General features: G+C 44.0%; 1 protein-coding gene across 1 annotated transcript in view; it reads left to right on the forward strand.

The window, feature by feature from the left end:
• Positions 1–12,665, forward strand: part of ctnnd2a (catenin (cadherin-associated protein), delta 2a) — a 241,785-nt gene that overhangs the window by 167,626 nt on the left and 61,494 nt on the right. Inside the window, exon 16 of the mRNA XM_071546768.1 lies at positions 10,821–11,007. Coding sequence (XP_071402869.1) covers positions 10,821–11,007 — 187 coding nt within the window. The remainder of the gene's footprint in view (positions 1–10,820; positions 11,008–12,665) is intronic.

Genomic DNA, 12,665 nt, shown 5'->3' on the forward strand with positions numbered 1-12,665 from the left:
CTCTTTGCCAAACTGTACATTTCTCCTCCATCTCTACGTATTCTTCCGTCCTCCCTTCTTCTCCTCTCCTCTCCTCTCCTCTCCTCTCCTCTCCTCTCCTCTCCTCTCCTCTCCTCTCCTCTCCTCTCCTCTCCTCTCCCCTCCCCTCCATCCATATGCATGTTGGCTTTCTGGCTTTCTATGTGAGTCACTGTCTTTCATTGCATTGAGCTGGACTGTGTGTATCTGTAGTTGTATCACCATTGTTTCTCTCTCTTTGCACAGACAAAAGCCTCTTTTGTGCCGGTTAGTCCTGAGATAAGAGACACATGCACACGCTCATACAAGGGGATTGGACATTTCCTAAGATAAAGTACAATCACACACATTCACACACAGACACACACACACACACACACACACACACACACACAGACATAGATCCAGACATAGACACACACACACACAGCTGCAGACAGCCACACAAACACACAGGCACACACATAACACGCGCGCACATGCACATTCACTGAATACTGAGATAAAGTCGGTGGGGCCCCTCATGTTCAATTTGACCCCTGACCCCATTGTTCCTCAGCGGGACGAAGCTCATCTCCACACACGCACGCACGCCCAAACAATCCATCCCCAGACGCATTCCCATAGGTCACTTGCTCTCTGAGGAGACGGGGACTCGGTGGATCAAAACAATGACAGCCAGCAAGCCGGCAAGGAGTTTCAGCTCTCCCCAGACCTTTTCGAATACTGATAACGGCACGCTAGAGAATGGAGGAAGGAAGGAGGGAGGGAAAGAGGGAGGAAGAAAGGTAGCAAGTGGGGAGGAGGGAAGGAAGGAAGGAAGGAGGTCAGCTTTGTCTTATTTCCTCCAGAGCCTGTTGCTGTTAATAAGGCCATACAGTAGGATGGATGGAGGGAGCAAAGAGGGCAGAAATGATGAGGAGGAACAATGAGAGAAATGGGGGAGCCAATGAAGGGAAGAAAATCGAGCAAATGGAGAACAGAAGGAGGAGAGAAGGAGGAGGAAGGAAGGAAGCTGTGCCTTTTCTCCCTCAGACAGGCTATTGATACTATTGATAGCAAAAGACAATTGGAAGGGAGTGTTAAAGGAGGGAGGGAAGGAAGGAGGATTGAACAAAAGAATAAAGGGAGGATCAATGATAAGGAAGAAAGGAAGGGAGGGAGGGAGGACGGACTAAACGAGGGTAGGAAGGAAGAACAGAGGGAGGGAAACCAAGAAGGACAGAGGGAGGGAAGGAAGGAAGAACAAAACAATGAAAGAAGGAAGGAAGGATGGTAGGAAGGAAAAATGTAACCCAACAATGGATGAAGTTTCCCTCTACCTGTCATGCATAGACACCATCCTCTGTGTACAGACTCCTGCTCCTCTGTGGAAAAAAGAGCTGTGTTTTTATTTTCAGAAAAGAAGCAAGAATGCGCACACATCAAAATTCGGAGAGAGTATTTGCTGTTGACGCTAAGCTGTACATGTCACTGATGACAGTCACCAGACTTCGCCCATAGGGACAGGCTGGCACCCTGAAGAATCTCACAGCAATGGTGGAGAGACTTAGAGATTAAAAGCACAGCGAGAGACGGAGTGTGTGTATGTGGTGTGTGTGTGTGTGTGTGTGTGTGTTTGCGTTTGTGGCCTGTAAGCAGATTAACAAATGAATTAAATGCACCGCTAGTCAAAGTGCATCATATTTCGGGGCTCTGACTTTTGCAAATAATCGTCTTGCGCACACACACACACACACACACACACACACACACTGCAAACTTTCATATCTTTCTCTTTCTCTCTCTTTTTCTCTCTCTTCTCTCTCTTTCTCTCTGCCCTTCTCTATCTGACTCTCCCCCTGCTGCTGGCTAAGTGAATCAGTGTCATGCATGACTCTACCCAGCTGTCTGTTTACTGAGTTACTTACCGTTGAACTCTGAAATTTCAATTGCTTTCATGCCAGTACAATCATATTTTGAAGTCTATCTTCAAATGCCTCGTGGAACACCCTGCCGATAATTCACCCATTTTTACAGTGCAATTAGTAAGTAATTCAATTAGAAATGTGTTTCAATTGAAATTAAATGTGTTCGCCTCTTCTTTCACAAATAGAGAGAATGTGTGAAATGTGTTAAAATGCTGTTTTGTGGAATGGCTATTCACACCATACTGTAATTAGAATTAAATATGTGCCCATTTAGCAGAGAACTTGTACGTTAATACAATTCCATGGTGTTCAGTGTATTTCTGTTATGCTGGCATAAGACAAACCTCAAATACAGGCTCAAAAATGAAGATACTGTAAAATATTCAGCTGCTAAGCACAATGAAAATGCCAAAATTGATGATTATCATTTCACAGTAGTACTTGACTCAAGCAGTCCGACTTGAGTCCCAATTTCGATTCAAACTTGAATATTGATGACTCCAACTTGGACTCACGCACTGACAAATTTGGGACTCGATCACCACAGATATAGGCGACACAGCTTTTCAGCGTCACCTTAAATTTGTACGTGATCCTATGGCTGGTTAACAATATAGGCCTACGTGTAGGCTTAGGCCATGAAAACACAACCAGTGATAGGACGTCACTGGTTTAAATCTTCTATCCCCCCTCCCTCCTCCAACTACAACAACAAGTGCCCTTGAACAGAGACCTGAACCTGAACTGCTGTGGACTGAGGTTGTACCGGGCAGCTCCCAGCTGTGACTGTGAATGTGTATAAACCCCCCGTCCCCCACGCCATTGCTATGAATACCAATGTGTTCTTAGTCAACTTGCCTGGTTGAAAAAGGGTTAACAAATAATATAATAAGCTTGTTGGCTCCCCTGCGCTGATGCCTAGCAAGAAGGAATCGGATCTATCATTGTGCCAAATTACATTCTACTCAGAGGTTGACCTTCATGACTAATTGGTGGCTAAATGATTTGAAAGCAAGTAAGTGGCAGTTGGTGTCCACCACGGGTTCATCAGGGGCAGTGGCAAATACTCAAATGACATCAGTAAACACAACCCACAGTTGCTTGTCTTAAAAAAGTGGTGGTGCTCCAGTCACAACAAATCAGCCTCCTCATTACCGCCTCTGAGTTGTCAGCTACATCAAAGCAGCTCCCCATTCTCTGTGATTAAAGAATCTGTTTAGGACCAGGGAAATGAGATGGGGCATCAGGTTTTTGTGCGACCGGAAAAACCTTCCCCCAACAACTCACCCTATCTCCCTGTAGGTTCTGAAGTTTAAATTTAGCCGAGCTTTATTGGCTTCCTGGGTCTCAGCGTGAGGTAGATAGGATGAAGTCAAGGCTTCCAGGCCTGTCAATCAAAGCGTGATCGATGGAGAGGCTTTGGTGTGTCAATAGGAGATGCTATCCTTACTCGTAGGCTCACCTTGAGGCACTGGACCGTGGCATAACCCTGCTGTTGCTGCTGCCTGCTCAGAAATGGTTGTAGAGTTGAGAAGTAACTGAGAAAAACTCTTGACTTCAAAATGCATGAGTGAGTGCAAAATTATTCGATGTATAACTTAAATTATAGATGCAAAACTCTTACGGCAGATGTAAGCAAATTTTTCAACCACTAGCTGGTGTACTTTGCCTTTTTGAAAAATGAAAGCAAAGGTACATTTTGGCTACTATCAGCCACCAGAGGTAAGCAACAGTCTGTTGCTGAAAATTGTCAGCATTAGACATGCTAATATTAGCGTCCTAAAGCAGTATTTGATACTTCCATGCTCCGCTTCTTTTTGCAGTGATGGATTGCACCGCTCAAGCAAGCAGTGTGTCTCCATGAGCTATTTATAGAATGGGAAGAGTGGAGATGCTAGTGTTTGGAAGCAACACAAACAAGAGGAAACGACTGTATGTGTGTATGGAGAAATGATTAGTGCCTTTCCACTGGTGCGAGCTGATGGTGGTAACAAGCCAACAAAGCAAACTCCCTGCAAACTCCCATTCTTTAACAGAAGATCCCTCGCCTTGTTTTATTACTGCAAGGCATGACTAACTGGTCGATGCGGACGTCCAAACCCCCATGTCCACTCTATTGTTATTTGCCAAAGCCATTTTAATTTAAACTAAAAGCTGGGCCCTCCTGTGACACTTGCTTGAGGACAGAGCTTCATCAAAATTATAATGATGATTCCTGTGGGGAAAGAGAATGCCTCCACCGGGATGACTTTTATTGCTGCGACCACCATGGTGTAAATTGTCAGCGTCCTGCAGAAACCTCCAATTCAGCCAGTTTTAATTCAACATAACATATCACTGTTGTCACATAAAAACCTCATAACAAAACAGTTTTGGTGATTTTCACGTCTCAACTGAAGGATTACATAGTCTTCTATTGGTTGAGAAAATTCTGCCATCCTCAAAAAAGCATGGTGGTCAAGCGAAAAACTGCTGCTGAAAAGCTGACATTTTGGAGATACAATGTTTTATCTCGACAGCGATGATAGGCAATTTGGTAGATGCTTATTTTATTTTATTTTTTATTGTCCGTGGTTTCAGCGTAGGTGGCCCCAGGGGAGATCGAATCCCTAATACGGGCCCTGTCAGTGCCATGCTTTACCCATTGGGCTACGCAGGACTTCACTGTATGCTGACATACTGTGCATCTCCCACAAACCTGTAGGAAGAAGAAAATGTGTTGTGACCCTGGGGCCACGACAGCAATTGATAATGTACTGTTGTCACCACAAAAATATCACCTGGAAAGTCAGTCACTTTCCTCGGTTTCTCGTTCAGATGTTTTTGTAGACACATCAGGTGTGTAATTTGCCATGTTAGGGTTTACTCATCACCAGGTTCTGACCCCCTGGCTAACTAATTCACACAGAGGCACACAGACGAAGGCTGTTTAATAAAACATCGCCACTTGAGGCCTAACAGGCCTCTCTCTCCCCTCACTAGCTGTACTCTCATTTATTCATGAATTCATGCAATCATCTCCCCATTTCCTCAAACCACCCGGCGCCTTGGAAACTGTCTGTCAAGCATGTGGAGGGAGCAGGTCAGAGGAGGGAGAGAGAGAGAGATAAAGAGAAGGAGAGAGAGAGGGGGGAGAGAAGAAGAAACAGACACACACTCACACATACACACACACACACACACACACAAGGGCTCTAGTATGATGTCATCGGATGTTGGTCACCTGATCTTATTCCCATAAGGACATTGGACCTAGCGAAGCGTTACAGAGCTATGTTTCTAGAGCAGGCAGGTGTGTGCGTGCGTGTGTGTGTGTGTGTGTGTGTGTGTGTGTGTGTGTGTGTGTGTGTGTGTGCATGTGTGTGTGTGTGTGTGTGTGTGTGTGTGTGTGTGTGTGTGTGTGTGTCAGCCTTGAATTTGGCCAATGTCAGACAGTGGCAGACACAATGTCCTTGCCCCAGAAAACAGTGAAGAGTCTATTTCTCTCTCTGTCTTTCTGCCTCTTGCTCAATCTCTCTTTCTCTCTCTCTGTCTCTTTCTCCTCCTCATCCAAAAATTAATAGAACCACACCCTTTGATCCCTGACATCCTTTACTGGCTAGAGAATCCAAAGAAAGCTGTTGAGTGTCTTTTCTACCAGCCAGCAGACAGGTTGTTGTCGGCTCATCAGACACAAGGCTGTTTAACGTGATTACAATCACACACTGACAACACTCACCACTTGAGAGATAGACAGAGGGAGGAAGGGAGGGAGGGAGAGAGAGAGAGGGGGGAGAGAGAGAGAGGGAGAGAGAGATGTTTGTAAACGCTGAGATTTAGAAGTAAAGTGTTTTGCCTTAGATGTATGAAAGTGTATCTGTGAGTGTGTGTGAGTGTGAGTGTGTGTTTGCGCATTTACTGTTTACCTTGGTGTGAAGAGAGATTGAGGAGAGAGAGAGAAGGATGGAAGATGGAGAGAGACTTGAGAAGTGAAACAAAAGAGGCTGATGAGTGAAAGTCAGCGAAGGCAAATGTTGGCTCACACACACACATACACACTTACACATACACACACACATTCTGAGTGTAAGCGCTTGATTGCTAGCACACAGCGTGCAAGGTCATCGCTTTATTATTGCTTTCCTTCTCTTCTCAAGCACTCTCTCTCTCTTTCTCTGTTTATCTTTCTTTGTCTCTCTCTCTCTCTCACACAAACACCCCCCCACAGTGTCACCCTCTGCCAGTCTCTCTCTCGCTCTCTCTTTTCCACTCTTTGTTTTTTCTCTCTCACACTTATTTTCATCTGTCTCTCTCTCTCCACTTGCTCTTTCACTGTATTTTATTCTGTCATGCATACATTTTGCTATATTTGTGTCTCCTCTCTCTTTTTCTTCTCTCACATTGACTTTCTCTTTTACTGTGTTTCTCACTAATACATTTTTGGCCAGTTCTTGTAAAGGTGGAAATTTCCTAAATATGTATCAAATCTCTTTTGACAATGACATCATTTTGTGATTCTTTATGGGAAATGGGTGTTCAGAAATTTCCAGTCTTATTAGCAGCTCCTAATTGGGAATCAACCTACCTGGAATTTAAAATTAGCATGTTTTTTCTCCAGCTTGTCTAGATCAACTTTGTTTTGCACCCTCTTTCTTCTTCTCTTCTCTTCTTTCTTTTGTTTCTCTCTCTTCTCTTCATTTTCTCCCTCCCTCTCTTTCTCCTGGCTTTTGTTGTTGTTTTTATTGTTTTTTTCCCCATCCCATCCCTCTCTCGTTGCGTTTCATTTGCAGAATGTCATTACGATTGACACACTTGGAGTGCGCTGTTAGTCATCAACACTGGTGTTGCCGTTGGCAACGCAACAGTGGCTGCTAATCAACAACCAGAGCCTCCACGGCAATTTGTGTACAGCGGTGTGGTGAGAGTAAGGACTGGAGAGTGTGAGGACTGGAACGCAGCAGTCTGACAATGTTGTCTTGGGCTTTTTATTGGTTTTGTTTTATTGGTTTCGTCACACTGAAATGAAAACTCACCTTTTCATCTTTTTTTAGTTCATTCTAACTATCATACCATACACCTTTTCGACAATTTATGCCAAAAACATGACAACAATTGTATTGTACTGAGATTTAGATTTATTGAAAATCTCATTACTTTTACTTCTTGGAAAACGGAAGATCTTAAGTGATGACTTCATTGTGTGCATAAAATATTCTAACCAATAAAACCATCACAGATTTTTGAACAATCATGCCCCTCTAATCGTCATATCCCTAAATAAGTTGTATGTATGTTTGGTTTTCAATCACACATTGTATATTTGTGTGCTAGCTGTCCAAATGAATGACATCTGTCATCTGGGATCTGTGACATCTGGAGTCTCACACCAGATACCAGAGAGACGGTGCCCCTCAACACCACTGACAGGGGCTTTTTATAGTTTGTTCATGTTCAAAATGTGTTACATGTCTCCTCTGTGTTTTCTCAGTCTGACTGTCCTCCATAAACCGTCACTCAACTCCACCTGCTCTCTCTTCCTCTCATTACTTTTCTATTTTTGTCTCTTTTGTCTCTGTCACGCTTTCTCTCTCACACACGTTTTATCTTTAATTTTTGTTACTATATCTGTCTCTCTTGTTCTCTCTGCAGAGATGACCAGTGCTAGCAGCAGGAACGAATTAGCATATTTAGAATGCTAGAGTGCTGATGAGTGTGTGTGTGTGTGTGTGTGTGTACGTGTGTACGTGTGTGCGTGCATGTGTGTGTCACAATTGACCAGTGCAAGGCCAGTCCTCACCCTTCTGCAGAGAGGCATCTGGTTCTCCATCTGACAAGGAGAGGGGGAGAGACTGTGTGTGTATGTGTGTGTGTGTGTGCATGTGTGTGTGTGTGCATGTGCGTTTGTGTGTGCCTGCATGTGTGGTGAGTATGTGTTCTAGTTTTTCCATGCGTGCCTGTATGTATACACATGCATGCAACTGAGTACATGGACTGAATATGTCTTTGCATATAAAGCGTGGATTGTGTCAGGTCACTAGAGCTCCAGTCACTGAAACGCCTTCCTGGCACCTGACCAAGACCTGTAACGTCACACCAAGAGCTGGTGTAGTGTATGAGTGCAGGTCGAAGGTCAGGGGTTCTCTCAATGCATCAACGCCTAAACGTGTGCAAAGTAGGTGTAGTGTAGTAAAGGTGTAGCACACACGTCCTTTACATGATAAGAAAACGCCTCATGTACGCTGCACCTGAATGAAGACATTTTGCCTGTCTAACGTCTGTGTGACCATTGTAAGTCTATGGCAGCTCTTGGTGTGATGTAAGACGTTTGGTCACATCTTACAGGTCTTGGTCAGGTGTCAGGTAGGCGTTTCAGTGACTTCATACAAATCAGGCTCCTTAGGCATAATGCGTCCATATTCCACACACCAAGCACACACACACACACACACACACACACACACACACACACACACAGACGTGGAGAAACATAACCAGACACACAGCCAGGCATCTATAACCCACATCCAAAAACTCATGCACACACACACACACACACACAGATAAGGCCCAGATACACACATCCAAAAGAAAGAGATGCCCAGGACATCTAATACAATACAAATCCATGTAAGTAGAGCGAAAGGTAAACAGATGCCTCCCCCTGCCTTACTTAAGTTACTGTAATATCCCCAATAGAGGAAGGGATTTTTGTCACAAGGAAGTACACACTAAATTAATACTGTACATTTGTTTTTGTCAGTTTGTTATATATTTTGATGAGCTCTTCACTCAGTGTTGTTGACCTCAATAGGTCGCTAGTTCCAATTTCCTCCTCTTCATTGCGGGCTCAGCCTTACAGATTTCTCTAATGCTCATGGTGTCCTCCAGAGGCCTCTTTTTAGATTGTTTCTGAGCAGTGACATGGCTCATGGGGGCCACACAACAAAAAAGGAAGTTTGAAGAAGAATTGGCCCTTTGTTTTTTAACAACTACTGGCTCCTCCTCAATGGTCTCCTGGACTTCTGCCCACACAGGACAGAGCTTGGCTTGGAGTTGGTAGAAGTTGGAGCTGTGGATGGGACCGGGGACGGAGCTGATCATTTGGAGGCTGCCCATTGTGGAGGCAGATGGAGGCAAGGCTGGAGTTAGAGCTGAGTTATACTAGAGGTTGCCGGAAGGCTCCCACTTGTTGTCCACCTCCGATGTGCTCTCTGTTGGCAGAGGCTGGCTACAGCTATCAGCTGTTATGCCACTGGAGAGGCTGTCAGTGCTAGAAGCTGTGGCAGCGGCAGAGCAGCTGTCAGCGGTCAGGACCTGGACAGCAGCACAGTCGGGGCTGGTGGAGACAGCAGAATCCTCCACAGGGTTGCTGAGTGCAGCAGTCAGCTGCTGTAATGCTTGCTCATCCTTTGCCCTGATGGCTTGGAGCAATTTATCAGAGTCGTAGTCATGAGAATCACGAGTTGACAATTAATGACTCGACCTGTTGGTGATGGAAAGCAAGAGCCTTGTGCTTCTTCTGTGCAACTTCTTTCTCCATCCTCTCCATTTGCAGAACTGAGAGAAGGTGGGAGAAGTCCTCAGCTGGTAGGAGAAAAAAGGCCCAGTTTTAGTTTAAGTTTGAGCATTGAGCTAAATGTAACAAATTAGTCAGCAGAATTTTGTTCTTCAATCCTAAATCTGTAATCAAATTCCTCCAATTTAGACCACTTTAATAAAACAATATTGAAAGATCAAAATCAAATGAAATCATTCTGTCTTTTGCAACCAATAAAATGTATGCATACCAGTGCAACAAAATTGATCGTAAAGGACATGAAGAGTCTTTTCCTCTGAATCCTCCTCATCATCTGAATCATCAGACGACTCCCGGTGTTCAGGGAGTCCAGGAGGATCCTGCTTCTCCTGTCCGACTGAGTCTCCTCCTTGCTCTTCACTGGAACTCAGCTGGACAGCTGAGGAGAGCAGGTCAGACAAGTCTTCAGCTGATAGGAGAAAATGGCAAACATTCTGTTAGAGTTTGAACATTGAGCTAAATGTACTTAGGGTTAGGGTTACTTACGTACTTACGTGTTCTGTAACACACAATACGATCATGCCACACAAGGCTCTGGATTTACTGACAACACCTGTGATCTTCTCAATTCCTGCAATGCTAAGAGACATTTTAGTGGTAAAAAGACACAATAAATACAACTCAAATATATTTGTGACATCTCTGAAAGCTTAATGGAACGATTTGGTCTGAAATTCAATAAAATATTAGCTGGCTCCTACATGACACGTGGAGAGGCTGACAGAGGGAATGAAGCGGTGAAAAGGCAAAATGGAACAGAGTACTGTCCTCATTTGGCAGCAGGCCTGTCCTCCTGAGAACACAGATTTGACAGTTGCATTAATAAAAAGAAAAAGAAAAAAAGGCAGGAAGAGAGCTGCTCTCAAGTCGCGCCCTGTACAGGGACCCTTTAAAGACGGGACAGTTAATATTTTGTCTAATTTGACAACCTGGTCCAACTTAATTTATTTCACTGGTGTCAATTGAAAAGTGAATAATTAAATAAATAAATAAATAACACCATCAAATGATTAGAATAATAATTTAAATTGTATCCATCCTTTCATATGGAATGAAAGCTTTACCAAAGGATGCAAAGGTGGGTGTTATATGTCTGCTGCCTGGAGAAGGTTTATTAAGTTCGCCTCTGCTGGTGAAGGGAAAATAAACAATCTGGATTGTATTTGCATTATTGAGTGTTTTTGTAATTGCAATGAACAGAACATTGCAAATAAATCAACCATTAATTACATCACTCTCTCTTTTTCTCTTCTTCCCTCTTTTTGTAATTCTTAATTACAAATGTAGAAATAGACTCATTCGAATCTTGTTTTTTGCGTGTGTGTGTGTGTGTGCAGGTGTGCTGTGGAACCTGTCGTCATGCGATGCTCTGAAGATGCCAATCATCCAGGATGCCCTGGCCGTTCTGACCAATAGCGTCATCATACCCCACTCCGCCTGGGACTCCTCCCCTAATCACCATGACGACCGCAAGCTCCACCTGCACACCTCCCAGGTGCTGCGCAATGCCACAGGCTGCCTCAGGTGAGAGCACACACACACACATGAAACACACAAATAGAGCCTGTTTAAGCATATACTGGCAGCAACTCAATGCATTTAGGCATGTAGACATGGTCAAGACGATCTGCTGAAGTTCAAACCAAGCATCAGAATGGGGAACAAAGGTGATTTAAGTGAACGTGGCATGGTTGTTGGTGCCAGACGGGCTGGTTTGAGTATTTCAGAAACTGCTGATCTACTGGGATTTTCACGCACAACCATCTCTAGGGTTTACAGAGAATGGTCCAAAAAAGAGAAAATATCCAGTGAGCTGCAGTTCTCTGGGCGAAAATGCCTTGTTGATGGCAAAGGTCAGAGGGGAATGGCCAGACTGGTTCGAGCTGATAGAAAGACAGTAAAAAAAAAAATAGGCATGAGATTAAAGTACCTCAAATAACCACTTGTTACAACCAAGATATGCAGAAGAGCATCTCTGAACGCACAACACGTCGAACCTTGAAGCAGATGGGCTACAGCAGCAGAAGACCACACCGGGTGCCACTCCTGTCAGCTAAGAACAGGAAACTGAGGCTACAATTCGCATGGGCTCACCAAAATTGGACAATAGAAGATTGGAAAAACGTTGCCTGGTCTGACGTGTCTCGATTTCTGCTGCGACATTCAGATGGTAAGGTCAGAATTTGGCGTAAACAACATGAAAGCATGGATCCATCCTGCCACCACCATCAGCCTTCAGGCTGGTGGTGGTGTAATGGTGTGGGGGATATTTTCTTGGCACACTTTGGGCCCCTTAGTACCAATTGAGCATCGTTTAAACACCACAGCCTACCTGAGTATTGTTGCTGACCATGTCCATCCCTTTATGACCACGGTGTACCCATCTTCTAATGGCTACTTCCAGCAGGATAACGTGCCATTTCACAAAGCTCAAAGCATCTCAAACTGGTTTCTTGAACATGACAATAAGTTCACTGTACTCAAATGGCCTCCACTGTCACCAGATCTCAATCCAATAGAGCACCTTTGGGATGTGATGGAACAGGAGATTCGCATCATGGATGTGCAGCCAACAAATCTGCAGCAACTGCGTGATGCTATCATGTCAATATGGACAAAAATCTCTGAGGAATGTTTCCAGCACCTTGTTGAATCTGTCACGAAGAATTAAGGCAGTTCTGAAGGCAAAAGGGGGTCTAACCTGGTACTAGCAAGGTGTACTTAATTAAGTGGCCGGTGAGTGTATATATCTGCTATCTTTATTTTTTTATCTCTTGGGAATATACAGTATATAGATCAAATTGTCATGTTATTGCTTTTCTACAGACAGACAGTAGTAATATGCATCAGTCACCATGGTTTCCTTAAGCTCTACAGTGTATGTGAACTACGAGCGTGTGTGTGTGTGTGTGTCTTTGTGTGTGTGTGTTATCTGTTTGTGCAAGAGGATGATTCATATAATAAAACTTAGTGAGATTTAAATGAGACACAGATTTTTTGTGTGTGAATGATTCTTGTCTCTATTGAATCTTCACTGCTGTGTGATGCATATACTCCCCAGTGCTATGAACAATACTCTATGCACAGTCATATTTCTCTCTCTCTCTCTCTCCCTCTCTTTCTCTCTCTCTCTCTCTCGCTGGTAACCATAGCAACAGCTCCTCCACTTGTATGGGATCCTT

The sequence above is a fragment of the Centroberyx affinis genome, unplaced genomic scaffold, assembly GCF_046629955.1.
Source record: "Centroberyx affinis isolate AG114_WGS23_722 - 3 ecotype Tasmania unplaced genomic scaffold, CSIRO-AGI_Caff_v1 ptg005445l_1, whole genome shotgun sequence".
NCBI classification, from domain to species: domain Eukaryota; kingdom Metazoa; phylum Chordata; class Actinopteri; order Beryciformes; family Berycidae; genus Centroberyx; species Centroberyx affinis.